At 42.5% G+C, this 20,475-nt stretch overlaps 1 protein-coding gene across 1 annotated transcript in view; it reads left to right on the forward strand.

Annotated features, from left to right (window-relative positions):
* frmd4a (FERM domain containing 4A) overlaps nucleotides 1-20,475 on the forward strand; it is a 109,415-nt gene that overhangs the window by 31,224 nt on the left and 57,716 nt on the right. The window contains exons 3-5 of the mRNA XM_053623519.1: nucleotides 12,695-12,789; nucleotides 14,418-14,510; nucleotides 18,959-19,043. Of these exons, the coding sequence (XP_053479494.1) occupies nucleotides 12,695-12,789; nucleotides 14,418-14,510; nucleotides 18,959-19,043 (273 nt within the window). The remainder of the gene's footprint in view (nucleotides 1-12,694; nucleotides 12,790-14,417; nucleotides 14,511-18,958; nucleotides 19,044-20,475) is intronic.

The following is a 20,475-nucleotide window of genomic DNA, read 5'->3' on the forward strand; positions in this document are numbered from 1 at the left end:
TGAACCACCAGGCCTCTGATAGAAAAAAAAAAAGCTATCGCTATTATCCGTCGCTCGTCAATACACATTTAGAAATAATTCAATATACAATAAGTAATATGCATGAATATTAAGGACACCAATGATGAGAAACTATTTAGTACGGTAATATGCAGTTGCGTAATATACCTTTGAGGCTACCTGCTTCTGTTTGAAGCGTTATGAGAATCAGAAATGTTATTGTGCTCATCAGTAAAACCTCTCACAAACCTCACAGCAACACTTTTATGTAAGTATAACCTCTATCGGCGTTGGAAATAGCGCACTGACCCTAGTGACCCTAGCTAGCTAAAATACAGTGCAGAGAACAAAATCGCCACCTCTAGTCAGTTATGATGAGTGTACTTTTATGAAACTTTTTATATTTATCTGTGTCCTTGGGGTAGTTTGTTTTCCAGCAGGTATTTGTTTCGGGCCTTTGTTGGCATTCGTCCGGCTTGAAAACGAGCTACGCTACCCACTTGCAGCTCAGTTACGGCTGGGGGCGGAGCTAATTTCCAATCACAGTTGTGTTTAAAAATGTTGACATGTCTTACTATACCCTAGGATACACTTTACACAAATTACAAACTGCCCCTTTAAAATTTGGTTAATTTGTCTACTTATTTTCAATAACTTTTTTTTGTTTTTTTTTTGCAGATAATGTAAATGATGTGTGTGTGTGTGTGTGTGTGTGTGAGAGAGAGAGAGAGAGAGAGAGATGAGGAGAGCTGTCAGATCTCTTACACTGCAGCATGCTCACAAGTTAATCTAGCATGTACTGTATGTGTTGCCATAACAACCCTCAATGACGTCACGACCAATGAGGACACACTGTGGGTTGCGAGGGGCGGGCCCTTCCCCAACCCAATCAGCTCAAATAGACTCGTTTAGGATGAGCCCTGCTTTCATAACAACTCAACTGAATCGTCTGTCACGAGCCTCTCCAGCCTCAGAGTGCAATGAAAATCTAAACATTTCTCAGTCTCCATAACGAGCACTCCTTCCTCTTACTGTCCTCGCCTTCAACACACACACACACACACACACACAGACACTCAAGAAAGTCCCATTTAAAAGACAAACGCAGCCTGCTTGTACTCTCTGCAGTCCAAAACCTAATTCAGGACACAGCTGGTGTCAGTTTATTCACTCTCTATCTGTCTCACTCGCTACCTGTCAGATGCGATTACCCAAGCAGAGCTGATCTCTGTAGGGTCCAATCTGATTTGAACTCGCCGAAATTGTTCTCTCGTAGTCGGAGGCGTATCGCTCGGCTTTCTTCTCGTCCGCTCTCTCTGAAGCGCTGAAGGAAGACAAAGCGATTTAGACGAGACAGGGCCTTTTAAAAAGTCAGAGAAGAAGACGAAAAAGTGAGAACAGCGATGAAAGCAGTTGAAGTGCGTGAGAAAGTGGGTGAAAGAAGGGTGGTGTCTCACAAAAAGTTAGGACATGGCAACCACAAACTTGTCGACTTTTACTCAAGTTCCATAGGAGCTCTGCTTTTAAACTTCCGAGTATACTGCGATTGTCTCATTTTGTCTCATCATACATAACATCTTTTCTAGTGTCTGCATCTTCACTAAGGCTACGTGCACGTTAATCCGGATAGATCTGAAAACCGGATTTTCATTTTAAAGCACTCTCCGTCTGCACCGGCGTTTTCAAACGTTTTCCAAATAACTGCGCGTCCACACTGAAACGTCTGAAAACGGTTGTAAAAGTGACATTAATCTTTAACAACACTATCAGACTGGATAGCAGGTACAACAACCGCAGTACAACAACATCCACCATCTTGTTTATTTTGAGTTGAATTGGTCACATGACTAAAAATACAGTGGGGAAAATAAGTATTGGAACATTTTTTTCAGTAAATGTATTTCCAATGAGGCTATTCACATGAAATTTTCACCAGACATCATTATTAACTCAAGAAATCCACACATATGAGGAATTTACAACATTAAAGTCCATAAATAAAGTTATGTGTAATACAGTGGAATGAAACAGGAAAAAAGTACTGAACAGGCTAAGAAAAAGCAGTTCTCCAAGGCAAGGTAAGGCAAGGAACCAGCTGAAAGTAGTTATAGCTCCTATCTGTGCAAATTAATATCAGCTGGGTTAGTAAATTGTTGGCCTATAAAAAGGCTTGCCGTTACCAAGGTGTCGCACAAGAAACATCTCATGATGGGAAAAAGCAAAGAACTCTCCCAAGACCTTCGCAACCTTATTGTTGCCAAACATATTGATGGAATCGGATACAGACATATTTCAAAACTTCTGAATCCTCCAGTAAGCACCATTGGGGCCATTATCCACAAGTGGAAGCAACATCACTCCGTCATCAACCGGACACGCACAGGAGCTCCTCGCAAGATTTCTGAGCAGGGAGTCAGAAGAATAGTCAGAAGAGTAGCCCAAGAGCCAAGGACCACTCGGAAAGAGCTCCAGAAACTCCAGATTTGAATATCTGCATTTTCTCAGTCCACACTACAATGTGAAAATGCCATTTTCACATTTGTCCACTTGGGAGAGTGTTTTTACTGGACAAAAACGCTGTCTCAGTGTGGACGGAAGGCCAAAAGATTCCTAGTGACAGCTTATTTCTTCCAGGTGATAATAATATACTAATAATTTGTTTGGCTGAAGGGTAAAGTGCTTGTAGTCATATTCAGTTTTAGGATATCTCTCCCTCTCCATTCTTTTATCTCCAACGTTGTCTTCCTGTACTTCGTATATCCCTGGTCGGACATTCCATACTTTATATCCTCGTTTATCAGTCTAACTGCAGTTCATACTTGCTCCCCAAAGCAAGCATTAATTTTAGCTGTCTGTATAACAACGCAGTCCGTGTGTCTTGTATTATTCCTTCCCTTCTCTTTCCCTGTTTCCCACTTTCTTCTTTCTTCTTTCTCCATCCCTTCATGTGGTTCAAAGGTCATAGGCAGGTTAATCAGGCCAGTGGGGACACCAATATTCCAGGTTTCTCTAAGAACACATTTTCTTGCCTCAGGGATTTCAGAGATGAATCCAGTGGCTTCTGAAGCTACAGCACATTCTCATTGCTCCTTTATTTCCTGAAGGTCAAGCACGTCTCATTTCTAGCTAGCGTCTGTTCTGAAAATATGTCTCGATTCACGTTTCTCTGTGAAGCTGGGCTTAATCGGATTGACGCCAACCAATACAGATATACAAGAGCATCCAAAAACATTTGGCAGTCTGCGCTACACGCCTTGCTCTTTTAGCGTAGCCACACAAATAGACAGAACAGGCTCGATGCTAGCAGGGTAAAATGAATCTTGGGCTAGATTTCCAATCCAAATAGAGCTGACACCGGTTTTTAAGGACAGTAGATCCGAGCTAACACATTTCATTCAAGCTGATGCTACATGAGGCGGGGCTGCTTATGTCTGGCTGCTTACGTCTGGCGTCTGACTTGACTGTTTCCTGTTTCTTTCGCTCTTTCTCGCCTCATTGGATAGACAAAGTACATGTCTTCGATTCAGCAGCAGAAACATCTTGGGTGAAAAGAGCTAACGGTGGGCCCGGTTCGTCCTAAGTGAATTAGCTTGATTGGGTTGTTGAAGATTTGACATGATCGCTCAACCACAATTTTGATGACATCATTCTGCACTTCAGCTTCTCATCAGATTTTTCTGTCCATTCAAATGCTGTCTAGCATCTGAAGTGTCCCGCCCCCAACGTCATACAAATCACCTTGCCGAATTAGCCATTGTTGAGCGAGAGAACTCGTAAATGTGACTTTGGCTGTTCAGATATGTGCGTTTTATTTGGTTTTCCGACTGTAAGTTGGTTAAGAAGTAAATGGCTTGAATTCATTCACTTTGAAGAAGTGACAGACATTTTTCCATGCTATAGATACCCCTATATCTGTATTTACAGTTGATTTTGGGATGGGGACGTGATAAGACCATTGCACAAATATCAATAAATGTTCTCTTTCGTACGGCTTTATTCAACACAGAGACTGGAATGAGCCTAATTCATCGTGAATACTCTACTTACATGAATTTTTTTTAGACGAGCGCAAAACAAAAACAAAATTTAAGCACAAATGTATTCATTCGAGAACATGAAGTAGCAAATTGAGCATGTATGAAGTAGCTGAATGTTGCACAAGAATCAATTTCCCGACTCCAATTTAGCATTTAGTTTCGACATTAAACTACGTACTTGTCTTATTACCAGGCTTCGGGAGTAACGGGATACATGTAACGGCGTTACGTAATCAGGATACAAAAAACTGGTAGCTGTAATCCGTTCCGGTTACGTCAAGGAATCAGATTACAGGTACGTTTTGTAAAAAATGGGAATACTATCAGGATTACAGTTTTTTTTTTTCATTTAAAACTACATAAATGATTATTTTGACAGAACACAGTATAGACGGCTGCTTGATTATAGTTCTGGTTCTCTCTCGCCAGTCGTGACTCACATGAGCAACCTCCTGGTGCACGCGCAAATTAATTTTGTGCAAAGTTAATTTCGTAGAAATGAACACAGATTGTTCTCTGAAATGCTTTTGTTAGGGTGACCATACGCCCACTTTTTCCCGGACCTTAAAAAAAGCGTCTAAATTTGAGAAAATGTGATGGATTCGGCTGTAATTTCATTACGATGTACTCATTGACTACGTTTACATGGACAGCAGTAATCTAATTATTGACCTTACTCTGAGTAAGATAATAATGTGATTAAGGTGTTTACATGAGTCGCTTTTAGAATACTCCTGTCATGTTCCCGTTTTACATGTTATAGAACATAATTAGATTAACAGCCCGCGTCATTACGTCACCGCGCCACGCCGTCCGACGTCCCTCCAGAATTTCACGTATCGACATACAGTTGGTCTTCGTTATGGGACCGTATACAGTTTTGGGTGTTTTTATTTATTTATTTATTTTTTTACGAACGCTTTAAGTGCAGTTAATTATTTGTCATGCTATACGTGCTAATAGACAACTGCTTGAAGTGGTGGGTGTGTCCCAAATCGCGTAGTTACCGTCTATACAGTAGCCGAGATACATGTATTTTTCCCCCACTACAGGCCTATAGTAGGAAACTATGCGATTTGGGACACAGCCGAACTCTCTTGTTCGCCGTAAAACGTAAAACTGCCGTGTGTGATCGTGTCCTGTCGCAAAATGCGGTGAAAACTCCCACACGATGTTAATAATGTGATTAAGGTGTGTACGTGTCTGTAATACACGTCCATAATGCGATTAAAACAGGAGTACTCCACCTGTCTTAATTAGATTATTGCTTACTTCGATTATGACCTTAATTAGATTAAGGTAAGTAAAAATTGCTGTTTACATGGTAGTTTCTTAATTAGAGTATGGTCTTAATCGGATTAAGAGTGGATTATTGTTGTCCATGTAAACGCAGCTAGTGTCTAATACTGCATCATGCGTACGCATGTTTGCATTGCGTACACATAGAAAATTGTGCTTAGCTAGTGATAATTAGCACTTAGCTCTTCTTGGTCAGGTGATCTCTGGCTTACAGTTTTTGGGTGTAAGGTTTTTTTTTCCCTGCCTACGTGTGTGAACACAGGTTTGTAAGGGGAGCGTATCTATGTTCCCAGGATCCTAGGTATTGCTTCAACATGTGGCTGTTTGTTGTGAGTCATGTTGAGTCATGTGTGCGCGTGGTCTCTCTGGGTAAGTCAGGTCCTCTTAAGTCTTTCATTAGCAGGCTGTAATTTCCCTCTGCTATAATTTGGACTAATGGTGGCTTGTATATTAGGGTGGAGGTCTGAGGTAAAATCTTAGCTGTATCCATAGTACATGCTTGCTAATGCTGTATAATATCAGTTCATTGTGTTTTTCTGCATTATCACGTCCCTCAGGTGAATTTTAGACTGTGTGTAGAGTACGCACCTGTGAGAGCAGCTAATCCCCTAAAATACAGTTATGCTACAAGCAAATGCTAGCTCTGGTAAACCAAAGCACCGAGTCATGCCGTGTCAACCGCCGCCAGTCACCAGTAACAAAGAACAACCTTTGTGCAACAAATCTACACTCATCCGGTTTAAAAAGGTTGTGCTATGCCAAAATACAACACAGCAAACATCTATAAAAGGGTCTGGTGTCCAGGAAAGTGGATTCCCTATCTTAGTTAGCAGTTAGCATCTGATACAACTTTAGTGAGGAAAACAATTGGAGAAAACACAAAAATGTGTCCTGCATGAGCTTCCCAGACTGTGGGAAAACACTAGATGATGGGGAGTGTGTCCTAATCTGAAGTGTTTGACACAAACAGTTTCTATTAGGAGTAATTTGAACAAGTAACCGTTGTTGAGGAAACCAAAAGAGCGGGTAATTTGTGACGGTGTATATAGCTAGTTAGCAAAAATAAATAAATAAAAATTTTGTAGACTGTTAAGTTACCTAGCTAGCTAATAATACAAGGTAGTGCTGTATATAAATAAACACGCCCAGCTAAACAAATATCCTTGCTGAAAAACCCCCCGAAAAACAATAGAAACCCTCATAGAATTTGTATTGGTTTTAATGGAGACTGTAATGGTCCTTGTGGGTCTCTACTGGTAATTTGTTGCCTTCTATTGGTGGCATGTTATGTCTAGTGGATACCATTAAGGACCAGTAATAGTAAAGGTAATGGTTTTAATGGTTAGCTGATGGTTTGTAATGGTATTTGTAGCGGAAACCATTCGAATGTCTATGACGGTTTTTATTTTTTATGTTGTTGTTTTTTTCCAGCAGGAATAGCATTTAGCTGTACTCTGCTTGTCAAAATGTTTTCACCCCTAAAAATGTAAACCTAAGAAAAATTGTGTAAGTGACTAGAGAAAATCTAGCGCTAGCTGGCTAATCTGGATCACTCTACAATATGTTTGTCTCGTCATAGTGTAAATTACAGACTTATAGTCACTTTATAACCCGAGAGCGATTATAATACAACGATATAGATTTGATATTTGATTGCACGCTTGTATATTTTTCCCTGATTTCATTTGCATTAGTAAGTAAACTGTAATAAATTCTAAATAATAAATAACTCCATGTGTAAAAACGCTTTAACCGGCAGTGTATGTTGCAGATAGCAGTCGTGTATTTGTATATATTCGTCGTATAGTCTATATTTGTGACCTGCTATAAATTGCGAATAAAATAGTTTTACTTCATTACACAATCATTTCATTTTTGCGTGTGTAAACCGACTCGCTGCTCCTGGCTTATTGCTCATATACTCCCAATGCATTGTGGGTCATTTGATTATGTACTAATGGGTAATCTGTATTATGGCTAATGAATTATATGGCAGTATGTCGGCACTGAGCGGAATATGATGCCAAACCGAGGCGTTCATGTAGCCTGTCCATTTAGCGTGTGTCATTGTTATGTTAGGCATTCCTAATTGCTAATCTGATCCACACGCATCTCTGTGTTATTAAATCTTGGCACACCGGATAGTCTTCCTGCATGCCATGTATGGACATGGATTACATAATACACTCTTCAGCAACTTGTCTCGTGTGAGATCAGACAAAAATCAGACAGAGAGAGAGAGAGAGAGAGAGATAATATGTTAATAATACGAGTGTGTGAACTCGGGTATAGACATCAACATCAAGCGAATGTTGAATAATGCGATCATTTTGTTCTATTACTTCCTGTTTTTGTTTCGAGGCATATCGCGGCCTCCAGATGAACTGAAACGTCTCCGTGATATATGAAGTGAAGAACACGTTTAGATCAACAACAGCTCCTAAACTACACTCTGAATTATTGATCAGCTTCAACTCAAAGGCTTCATCCGAACCATCGATCTGCGTCAAGCACAAGTAACGCACCACTAATGAAATCATTCGTTCATGAACGAAATGAATATTAATAAGAGATGTCGCTATTTTAAGAAAACTGTGCACGCAACAGAAGTGATGGATAGTGCAGTGGTGGCTCTGGGTTACTGATCGGAACGTCGAGGTTCAAGCCCCATCGCTGCTAGGCTCTAGGTTACTGATCAGAACTTTGGGGGTTCAAGCCCCAGCACTGCCAGGCACTGGGTTACTGATCGGAACGTCGGGGTTCAAGCCCCATCGCTGCTAGGCTCTAGGTTATTGATCAGAAGGTCGGGGGTTCAAGCCCTTGCACTGCCAGGCTCTGGGTTACTGATCAGAAGGTTGGGGGTTCAAGCCCTTGCACTGCCAGGCTCTGGGTTACTGATCAGAAGGTTGGGGGTTCAAGCCCTTGCACTGCCAGGCTCTGGGTTACTGATCAGAAGGTTGGGGGTTCAAGCCCCAGCACTGCCAGGCTCTGGGTTACTGATCAGCAGGTCGGGGGTTCAAGCCCCAGCACTGCCAGGCTCTGGGTTACTGATCAGAAGGTCGGGGGTTCAAGCCCTTGTGCTGCCAAACTGCCACTGTTGGGCCCTTGAGCAAGGCCTTTAACCCTCTCTGCTCCAGGTGCGCCATAGCATGGCTGACCCTGCGCTCTGACCCCAACTTCCTGGCATGCTGGGGTATGCGAAGAAAAGACTTTCACTGTGCTGTGACCAATAAAGACTCATAATCATTATTTTCATTATCATTATAAAACTGCCCAGTTGATTCCCAGTTCAGATGCATTGTGCGTAATCATTTTTTTTTTTTTTAAACCTGCTCTGACAGTACGTTTTCTCAAACAAACCTAAAGTTAATCCTGGGTGTGGACTCGGGGTGTGGGATATTCGTGTGAAAGAGCACAAAAACCCGTGTCTGTATAGGGATAAAAGTAGGTTGTCGTATGAAGCAGTGCTCAGAACAAAAGTGAATAAAATAGCGAAAATGCCAATGCACTAGTAACAAAGGAACCTGAAAAAGGAGCCTTTCTTCTACTTACAGCGCATTCCATGTGACTTTGCAAATCGTAGACGCATGACCTAAACAAAATAAACCTACTGCTATTTATGAAGTACAAGATTGAGTCAAATGAAAAGCCTTAATATTTGTATTCTACATTGTTTATCGCAAAAGTGTATCATGTTTCTAAATCGTTTTCATTTCGTTCAATGCCAAGTGTTAAAGCACTTAAGGAGTATGCAGATTCCTCAATTTTAATGCATGTTGCACTTTTAAGGTTTACATTTCCCTTGTAGTATTGAGTATGTTAAGTAGAGCTTACACCATGCGTACACGACGTTTTACCGTTTTCTTAGCGCTGCTTGTTGTTCATAGCTGCAACGAAACAAATCCTAGCTCGCTAACCTCGGCTTTCGAATATTTCGAAGAAAACTAAAACTTTACAAAGGTTATCGAGGTCAAGGATGAAAACAACAACAAAACAACAACGGCTAAAGCAGTGTTGATTGAACAGGCCGGTGTTGCTGCAGCTAGCGTAGAACTACATCATTAGAATCATTAGAACAAAGAGTGTTTTACTTGGCTGAATTGGGTCGTTTTGCAGTCATTCACCTTCAACAGGAAATAATTCATCAGTTGTTTATAGCTATGCGACTTGATGTGAATGATACGACTAATAAGTTACAGTGCTGTGAAGAAGTATTTGCGCCCATCCTGATTTCTTTCCAATTTGTAGGTGAGCAAAATACTCAGTTGTTTCAGAAATTAAAACAAAATCTAATATGAAACAAAGGCAACCTGAGTAAACACACAGTGTTATTTATTGGAGCAAAAGTTAGCCAAAGCCAACTGGGCATGTGTGAAAATGTATTTGCCCCCGTAGTTACTACTTCCCCAAATCTATGAACGTACATTCATATTGAGGTTCAGCTGGACTAGACACAACCAGGCCTGATTACTGCAAACCCTGTTCAATCAAATCAACACTTAAATAGAACTTTTTCATCAGCATGGAGTTGGTTAAAAGGTCTTACCCAGTAACACAGTATGCAAAAGTTTAAAGAAATTCCAGAAATTATGAAGAAGAAGGTGATTGAAATACATCAGTCTGGGAAGGGTTACAAAGCTGTTTTAAAGGCTCTGGGCCTTCAAAGAACCACCGTGTTACCTCCAAATGGAAAATCTCAGCACAGTAGTGAACCTTCCCGGAAGTGGCCGACCTTCCAAAATTCCTCCAAGAGCACAGCAACTACTCATCCAGCATGTCACAAAAACAACATCAAAGGACCTACAAACCTCTGTTGCATCAATAAAGGTCACCGTTCACAGCTCCACTATCAGAAAAACACTGGGCAAAAATGGCATCTCTGGAAGAGTGGTGAGGTGAAAACCACTGCTAACCCAGAAGAACATTAAGGATCATCTGAATTTTGCCAAAACACACCTTGATGATCCTCAAACCTTTTGGGAGAATGTTCTGTAAACTGATGAGTTGAAAGTGGTACTGTTTGGAAGACAGGGGTCCCGTTACATCTGGCATAAGCCAAACACAGAATTCTACAAAAAGAGCATCATACCTACAATCAAGCATGGAGGTGGAGGTGTGATGCTGTGGGGATGCTTTGCTGATTCAGGGTCTGGGCAACTTGCAGTAATTGAGGGAAAGACAAATTCTGCTCTCTACCAGAAAATCCTAAAGGAGAATGTCTGGTCTTCAGTCTATAAGGTGAAACTCAAGTGTAACTGGATTATGCAGCAAGACAATGATCCAAAGCATAGGAGTAAATCCTAGTCCTAGAAGTAAGTGAAAGACTGATCTCCAGTTATCAGAAGCATTTGGTTGCAGTTATTGCTGCTAAATGTGGCACAACCAGGTTTTAAGTTTAAGGGGGCAATTCATTTTTCGCATTGGTGATAGGTGTTGGATAACTTTTTTTTTGTTGTTGCTTCAATAAAAATAAATAAATAAAAACCGCATTGTGCGATTACTCAGGTCACCTTTGTTTTATGTTGTGTTTCGTTTGAAGATCGAAGATCTTTATGAGAAGAAATCAGGATGGGCGCAAATACTATTTCACAACACACTGTACATGCACAGAATGACATTAGGCTCCATCGTGCAAGTTACAGGAGATTTCGAGGAAACACATTACACACACACACACACACACACACACACCCATATGCTGCCTCAAGCAGTCAGTGATTGGGAGTTGTGGTTGAGTTAAAACTACTTCCTCAGTCTGTGTCTCACACACACAAACACACACACACACACACACACACACACACACACACTAATTGAGGAAGTAAATTCTCCCATCCACATGTGCTAAAGAGCTGTGTGATACAAACAGTCGTATAAAAACCATTTAAAATGGGATTTATTAGGAACTTTTTGAGCATAAGGAGGTAAATCCAGACCAAACCATGTTGAGCTTGTGGAGTGATGAGCAATAAATAAAGCGCAGAATTCAGAAACGCTGCGCTCAGCAGAAATTCCATGACAAAGTCCTACTTCATCATACAATTGTTTGTGGTCCAGATCGAGTACACAGAGAGAATGATGACGGTGTGTACACTGAACGTCTCTCTCCTACCTCCTCTCATTCATTTTCTTTCTTTCTCTCCACATGTTGTAATCGTGTACTCTTTCCCTCCTCTGCTGTATTTCTGTCCTCTGTCCACTGTGCTGGAACACGTGTGTGTGTGTGTGTGTGTGTGTGTGTGTGAACATGGATGTAGGTGTTTGTTGGCGTTAATGAAAAGGGTCCTGTGCGAAACAGAAACAGTAATTAGGGCGTTTAAGTACAGGCCTGTGGACGTCACGTGGCACACGAGCACACAGCAACATGACTTTGGGGTGTGTGCGCTCTGTATATAGAGCATGGCGAGTGTGTCAACTGTTGCACTGAGTCTGCGAGTCAGTAAAGATTCGTGTGAATTTGCCGAGGAAACACTCAAATTATTATACTGGACATATTCATAGCTCACATACAGAAGAATGAAGGTCACTAACATTTTAGCCATCCACGCTGCTCCTGCCCTCTCGACTGCTCTAGAACGTCTGTCGGATGTTCGACGGTACGACTTCGAATTTAAAGATGACTGCAAATTTACGATGCGTAGCAAGCACTAGCACCGATTTTAATTAAAAAAACATACTGTTGGGAAAAATGACGCAAGATATTAACAACGCACTGATGTTTTTGGACGAAGAAAAATCCAGTAAGAATATTTCCAGCGTTTCATGTAATCCAGTCGTAGTCAGTAACGTCGGGGTTTGAGCCGCTTAAGCTGCGTGAGCTGAATCTGAACAGTGAATGAACAACGGTAAACCGAAGCGGGTTAATTAACTCACCCAAACACTTCCTGTACACATGAGATTAATCAGACATTTACACAACATAAACCGAATATTACAACCTGCTTCTGCATAAAATGACACGTGAACCTGGACTTAAGTAAGACGCTAGGTAGAACAGTAGGTCACGTTGTGAATACACTCTTTCCGCAACAACTAAAGCATAAAGAATTCAGAATATTGTATTACAGTCCATTTGATTTATTGTTTTGGTTGTGTGGTTTTATTTGATTTGTATGAATATTCTTAAGAATGAAAAGTTCGTTGCGCTGTAAAAGGGTGTACTTGCGTTATTATGATATTATATTATGTATTATATCAGTGGCTTAAAGTGACAGTGATGTCATTTATCGCAGTTATTTCTGGGACAATATATCGTCCAACAAAATTAGTTATCATGAGGAGTGTGTGTGTGTGTGTGTGCTTTACAGTGCTGATTTATTGACCAGTTGTCATTTCAATCCGCTCTTTTTGTCTTTTAGCCCAAGCTAATGGCGAAGGACCTGCTGGATCTGGTAGCATCGCACTTCAACCTGAAAGAGAAAGAGTATTTTGGAATCTCCTACACGGACGACACGTGAGTTAATCACAGACACCACTGCACACCGAGACGCTCAACCGTAATCTCGCGATACGTACACGTGAGACGGACTCTCTTTCTCTTTCTCTCTCTCTCTCTCTGCGTGTCTCTCGTTCTCCTTTTCTCATCCTGCCCGCCGTCGCTTCTTTTCTTGCTCGTTCCTATATTTTCGGACCCCCTGCCGTTTATTTGCCGCATTTACACACCTACACTCAAACTCACACGCAAACATCCGCGTAAACTCCGCACACGAGAACCCGCCCACCCGTTTTCCACAGCCGCGCAAGAGCTCTCAACGGGACTGGGGTATTTGTAGTCTTGAAACAAATTCGGATGCTAGTCAGATGACCTCTGACCTGAGCTTCACAGCCGTTTCCGAGACGCCAGACTCCAGTCGCTAGGGACATGCTAATAAACTCATGGCTGCTTCTTCTGCTACGTGTCTTTTCACTGTCAAACACACACACACACATATACACACATATACACACATATACACACATATACACACTGACTGACTCACATTATTCTCATTCTCAGTAAGCTCTGTGCAATTCGTGTTGGAACTGTGAACACTATGTTACTGATTGCGCAATAAGGGTGGGGAGAGATGACAAAAATAACGCTACAATTTCCAAAGACATTTTGTCTTTGGGCTGGGGGGGGGGGGGGGGGGGGGGTTAATTGTTTTAAAAGAAAAAAACACACAAACAGACAGGGCATCATTTGGGTACCCCTTTTTACAAAAAAAAAAAAACCACCTAACGACAAATCTAGCAACTTTTTGGACAAACCTTAGCGACTTTCCAAATGTCGTCAGTACTGTCCTTCAAGCGCGAGGTCCTGCTTTCCCGCTGCACTCTCACCTCTCTCTGCGTCTGCTCTGAGAGAGTCTGAGAGCCGGAGGTTTAACACCGTCACGGATAACGAGACGCGCCCTTCGTCCCCATTTACATCGTTCATATGCGAATGTTTTTATAACGCGAGACGAATGTAATGCGACGTGTTCTACACGTAAAATAGTCCGCGTTGTTACAGCCTGGTTCTCTTGTTCAAGGTAGTTCTAGTGTTCAGAAACATTTGATATCATTCATCTTCCACACCTGTCCGTTATATCGTTTTATAAAAGTCATCAAAGTTATTTTAAAAAAATCATAAAAGTTATGAAAAGTAATGAAAAATGTGCAAAAACACAAAAGCTAAAGAAAAATCTATCTATCTATCTATCTAAAACAAATTATAGATTTTATATATATTTATATATATATATATATAGAGAGAGAGAGAGAGAGAGAGAGATAGATTTTATAAAGAATAGATAATCATTATACCTGGTCTCCTCCAATATGAGGAGCTGTGGTGTGCCATGTGATAGGGGAGGCTCGGGCGGGCTTTAGTTACAAAAGTTCGAGAAGCTCTGCTCTACAGCGACGATTAGGGAACGTATTAATCGTCCAGTCTGTGCAGCCCCTAATGCGCACAAATCCCATCATCTTTATTACGAAGCGAAACAATCCCTAACACGTGATGCGAAGGAACAATAGCACACTGTATCTTTGGGATAATCTGTGCGTCTGTGGTGGAGTCGGTTTTAATCTCTCGGTTCTCTGCTGGTGTTTTTCAAGGGGTCACTTCAGCTGGCTGCAGTTAGACAGGCGCGTGCTGGAGCACGAGTTCCCCAAAAAGTCCGGCCCCATCGTCCTTTACTTCTGCGTGAGGTGAGTGCTGCTGGAGTACACTCAAACACACACACACACACACACACACACACACACACGCACATACACACACGCACGACAGTATAAAGTGTCTTATAAAATATAAATATAAAATTTACCAAGTGGTGTTTTGACCCCCCCCCCCCCCACACACACACACACACACAAGCACACACACACACACACACACACACACACACACATTATCATAAACTAACGGCATGGCCTGTAATTTAAGTGTGTGTTTGTTGTCGAGTGTGTGTAACGGAGTACTGTTTGAATTCATTGGACTTCCATGAGTAGCGTTCGAGATGAAACCCTTTCACACCGCGACAGTCGAGCGGTCCACAGGGGCGTGTGTGTGTGTGTGTGTGTGTGTGTGTGCTCGCGTATGCACGTTTGCGTTTCCGTCGCAGCAAATTAGCAGGGTCAGTGGCAGCACACTCACGCATAAACGCCTATAAAATGAGTCTGACCCCGGACTTCACCCGTCGCCGCGGGAGCCGTCAGCCAATCGGGAGCTGCTGTTGCTCTCGTTAACTCCCTCATTAATCTCGCCGTCATGGCAACAGCAGCATTCCGTTCAGGCTTGCGTTCGTAATTTAGAAATATGAGCGAATAACGTGCTAATGAGCTTTACTCAAGTTGTTACTCAAACAGCCAGACGCACAGCAGTACAGTTTAACATGACCCACGCGGTACGGTACGTATCGTGTAGCTTTATTTATTTATTTATTTCTTCTTTCTTTCAGTGATTCAAATCACGGCTTTATATTGAGAGCCCGTCCTAATACGTTACTGATTCTGTGATAACAACGTACACACGCGGATACTCCACTGTTTTCACACACGGGGAAGTCAGGAGGAGTTTCTCGGTCACATGACTGTTGTAAAAACAAGCCACTGTGAGGGAATGACTTTTTATAGCAGCTAGAATGTAACAGGAATTAACTTGTCTTGTGGACATGTAACATTAAACGGATAGAACGTACATCCATCCATCCATCCATGCGTTTTCCATACCGCTGGAGACTATCCCAGGGAACTCGGGGCACGAGGCGGGGGACACCCTGGACAGGGTGCCAACCCATCACGGGGAACAATCACACACCACGGGCAATTTTGGAAATGTCAATCAGACACGTACATGTCTTTGGGCTGGGGAGGAGACTGGAGAACCCGGAGGAAACCCCTGAAGCACGGGGTTAAGGCAGGATTCGAACCCCTCCAGCCCCGGAGGTGTGAGGCAGACGTGCTAACCACTACGCCACGGTTCCCCGTAGAGTGTACGTTTCTTTAATCATTCAAGTACTCGCGACTGAAAGACTTTGGGACATGCTATAATTGGAAAGTCGTAACTTTTTGGTGTGGTAACAGGAAGTTCTCCTCATGTCGGGCTGCGTTACACCACGACATCGTTGATTGTTTTACTGTAACAGCACGCCTACACGGGCTTCATTCTGTACGCAGAGGTTTAGATATTGTGCGTAAAAAATTTGATCAATAAGTGTGATTTCAATGAGGAGTGAATTAATCATTGTTATGATTTTAGTCTTTAGCCACCAGCCCTAGAAGCTAGTGTGTGTGTGTGTGTGTGTGTGTGTGTGTGTGTGTGTGTGTGTGTGTGTGTGTAATCCGCTGCTCAGCTCTTGATTGGGATATTGATTGAAGGAAGCTGAAGTCTTTGATGCGTGTAAAAGACTCTCTCGACCCCCTCACTCACATGTCCAATTACACCAGCTGCCAATGCACTTTTAATTCCCTCTTTCACACACACACACACACACACACACACTCTCTCTCTCTCTCTCTTTCTCTATCTCTCTTTCTCTCTCTGTCTATCTCTCTTTCTCTATCTCGTTCTCTATCTCTCTCTTTCTCTCTCTGTCTATCTCTCTCTCTTTCTCTCTCTCTCTCTTTCTCTCTCTCTCTTTCTCTCTATCTCTCTCTCTTTCTCTATCTCTCTCTCTTTCTCTATCTCTCTCTTTCTCTCTATCTCGTTCTCTATCTCGTTCTCTCTTTCTATCACTCTCTCAATATCTCTCTCTTTCTATCTCTCTTTCTCTCTCTCTATCTCTCTCTATCTCTATCTCTCTGTCTATCTCTCCCTCTTTCTCTCTCTCTACTTCTCTTTCTTTCTCTCTTTCTATCTCTCTTTCTCTCTCTCTCATTCTCTTTCTATCTCTCTCTATCTCTTTCTCTTTCTCTCTCTCTCTCTATCTCTCTTACTATCTCTCTATCTCTTTCTGTCTTTCTCTCTATCTCGCTCTCTTTCTCTCTGTCTATCTCTCCCTCTTTCTCTCTCCCTATCTCTCTCTCTCTTTCTCTCTCTCTCTATCTCTTTCTGTCTCTCTCGCTATCTCTTTCTATTTCTCTCTATATCTTTCTCTATCTCTCTTACTATCTCTCTATCTCTCTGTCTCTCTCTATCTCGCTCTCTTTCTCTCTGTCTATCTCTCCCTCTTTCTCTCTCCCTCTCTCTCTCTCTCTTTCTCTCTCTATCTCTTTCTATTTCTCTCTATATCTTTCTCTATCTCTCTTACTATCTCTCTATCTCTTTCTATCACTCTTTCTCTCTCTTTCTCTCTCTCTCTCTCTCTCTCTTTCTCTATCTCTCTCTCTATCTTTCTCTCTCTCTCTCTCTTTCTCTCTCTCTCTCTCTCTCTCTCTCTCTCTCTCTCTCTCTCGCCATACTGCTGTACACTGCTACAGCATTAAAGGCTTGGCGTTGCTGTATTTTGTATGTGTGTGTGTTCAGGGCTTTATAAGTACTGTACTGTAGTTACACCACTACACAACGTGATCGTCATGTGCTTCGCTTTTGAGTGAAAGTGCTCGGGATTGAGTCGGGGATTACACAGAGATAGTGTTGCTGAGCTGCTGTGAGTCGCGGTGGGAAGCGTGGCACAGTACCTCACTAATTTCCGATCAGAGCCGTCGGGTTCCAGTTTAGTGAATCTTACGCCCTTCCCACTCAACACGGCCTTGTCTTTTAAGTTAGGTGACGCTAAACGGCTGACGCTAGCATGACGGTCGGACGGAGCACAGCCCACGTCACGACATATTCTTCCACGTGTAGCAGGGAATTTCACTCGGAGAGGTTGCAATTCCAAAATCTTCCATCCATCAGCTTTAAAACTATGTTTAGTGTATGTTCACAGCACAGCTTTTTAGTTCATACTGACAAATGATCAGTATTCATCTGTATTTTTATCGTATCACAGTTTATGATTTAAAAATTTAGAGGCATGGGAACAGAAATTTAATGCTGCTGCAGAAATATTTTATTTTCCGAGAGAGAGAGAGCGAGAGTGAGTGAGAGAGAAAGAGTGCGAGAGAGAGCAAGAGAGAGAGAGAGAGACAGCGAGTGAGAGAGAAAGAGTGCGAGAGAGAGGGAGCAAGACAGAGAGTGAGAGAGAGACAGCGAGTGAGAGAGAAAGAGTGCGAGAGAGAGGGAGCAAGACAGAGAGTGAGAGAGAGACAGCGAGTGAGAGAGAAAGAGTGCGAGAGAGAGAGAGAGAGCAAGACAGCGAGTGAGAGAGAAAGAGTGTGAGAGAGAGAGAGAGCAAGACAGAGCGCGAGAGACAGTGAGAGAGAGAGCAAGAGAGAGAAAGAGTGAGAGAGAGACAATGAGTGAGAGAGAAAGAGTGCGAGAGAGAGCGAGACAGACTGCGAGAAAGAGAGAGAGCAAGACAGAGAGCGAGAGTGAGAGACAGTGAGACAGAGAGAGCGAGCGAAAGTGCTAGAGAGAGCAAGAGAGAGAGAATGAGGGAGGGAAAGAGAGAGAGAGAGCGAGAGACAGTGAGAGAGTGAGACAGAGAGAGTGAGCGAAAGTGCGAGAGAGAGAGAGCAAAAGAGAGAGAGAGGGAGGGAAAGAGAGAGCGCGAGAGATAGTGAGAGAGAGAGTGAGAGAGAGAGCGAGCGAAAGTGCGAGAGAGAGAATGAGGGAGGGAAAGAGAGAGAGTGAGAGAGAGCGAGAGACAGTGAGAGAGTGAGACAGAGAGAGCGAGCGAAAGTGCGAGAGAGAGAGAGCTAGAGAGAGAGGGAGGGAAAGAGAGGGAGCGAGAGACAGCGAGAGAGAGAGTCAGGGAAAGAGAGAGAGCGAGAGACAGTGAGAGAGAGAGGGAGGGAAAGAGAGAGAGCGAGAGAGAGAGCGAGAGACAGTGAGAGAGTGAGACAGAGAGTGAGCGAAAGTGCGAGAGAGAGAGAGAACAAGAGAGAGAGAGGGAGGGAAAGAGAGACAGCGAGAGCGAGAGAGAGAGAGAGAGGGAGGGAAAGAGAGAGCGAGAGAGAGCACTGTAGTGTTGGTCATTTCTGACCCCTGCTGGTTAATGTATGCAGATCTTCTAACTCAGCTGCTGAACAGTTATGGCTGGAATTTTAAACCATAATCCAGCCCTAGCATTCCTCCGTTGATCTTTAACTGGTGTGTGTTTCATTCTGTACAGGTTTTATATCGAGAGTATCTCTTACTTGAAGGACAACGCCACCATCGAGCTGTTCTTCCTCAATGCTAAGTCCTGCATTTATAAGGTGAGTCCCTGGACTGTATGTTTACAAGGAAACTGAACATCTTTTTTTTTTTTTTTTTTTTTTTTTTTTAAATATATTGATTTCTAAACTAAATTCCCACTTTATATTTCACCAGGTGTTGAATATTAGCTACTACACGGCTTCAGGGATTGAAATATCTTGTCTAGGTGTTTAAGTTTGGTTGGTTATCGATCCAAATGGATTTAATAATTACCGTGTCCTGCAGTGCCACTGTTCCGCCACTAGAGGGTCGTGTTTTAGCCCCAGTGTAAATACAGAAAGAGATTCAGGATCGTATGTTCTTTAACGCATGAAATGCAAAGGGATTTGTGATTCCGTTTGGGCTCCGTACGCGACCCCGAGGACATGAAACAGCAAACGGGGTAACCTGCTATTGCTGTTTCGATATGACGCCATCGTAACGCGTAACATACGGGAAATTAGGAGTTAGGAAACGCATTCGCAGGTACGGTTCGCGATCGCTTTTGAAAATTGTCCGCAGAACACAACCGTAGGATCGGCTTTCCTCGAGCCTTTCTTTCTTCCGTGAGAGACGGATTAGGTTTTCTACAGTTCACGTCGGACTAATTGGATTACTTCTCGGGGGGAATCCTATTATACGCTGGATTAATCCTGTTTTACGATACGTCTCAACTTCCACTTTTAATTAAAACGTAAACAACTGCAACATTACTGAGATTAATTACAAGCTCGTTATTCATAACTGTCTGTTTCGTTGCTTACGGACGTGTTTATTCATTTGTGTTATTCTTGTTTACTTGTTTGTGTCTGTATTTCATTTCGGGAGAATATTCTCAGCATGTGTTATGTAATGAAGTGCAGTCGAAACATTGTGTTGCTACACTGAGTGAACAGTGCTGCACACAGTTCATTTGAATGTATTCACGTGTGTGCTGAATAACGAATACTGACCGGAATAATCATCATTTATTATCGCGCCGCCTTTGTTTCGTGTGCTGTTTTCTGGGCTTCCTTAGTATGGCAATAGGAGATTTGATGGCGAGCATTGTGCATTCAGCGATCATGCAGCGGTTCTCCGTTTCACGTACCGTTTCATTTCCGCGCCCCGAAATGCCTAGCGGCATGATTTACATAATAACCCGTCGGAGTCGACACCGTTTTCAAAAGCGTCCCGAGCTTCTTTTAGGACGCTCTCAACTGCATTTATATGAGAAAGAAAGCAAAAAAACCAAAAAAAACAACCGTCAGTTTTTGTGAGAAAAAGACATTACGTGTGAGGTGAACACAGCCTAACTGTGTTTCGCTACCAAGCCATGTTAGATACTAACGTTAGTTCAGTTCAGTCAAAGTATCTTTATGTAACGTCATATAACTAGCTTCACTGGCTTGCATACTGTCACTTAATTCAGTATATGAATACGTGTGTAAGTGAATTAGTCCCAGGAACTTT

This window comes from Ictalurus furcatus, chromosome 4 (genome assembly GCF_023375685.1).
Source record: "Ictalurus furcatus strain D&B chromosome 4, Billie_1.0, whole genome shotgun sequence".
Classification (NCBI taxonomy): Eukaryota; Metazoa; Chordata; class Actinopteri; order Siluriformes; family Ictaluridae; genus Ictalurus; species Ictalurus furcatus.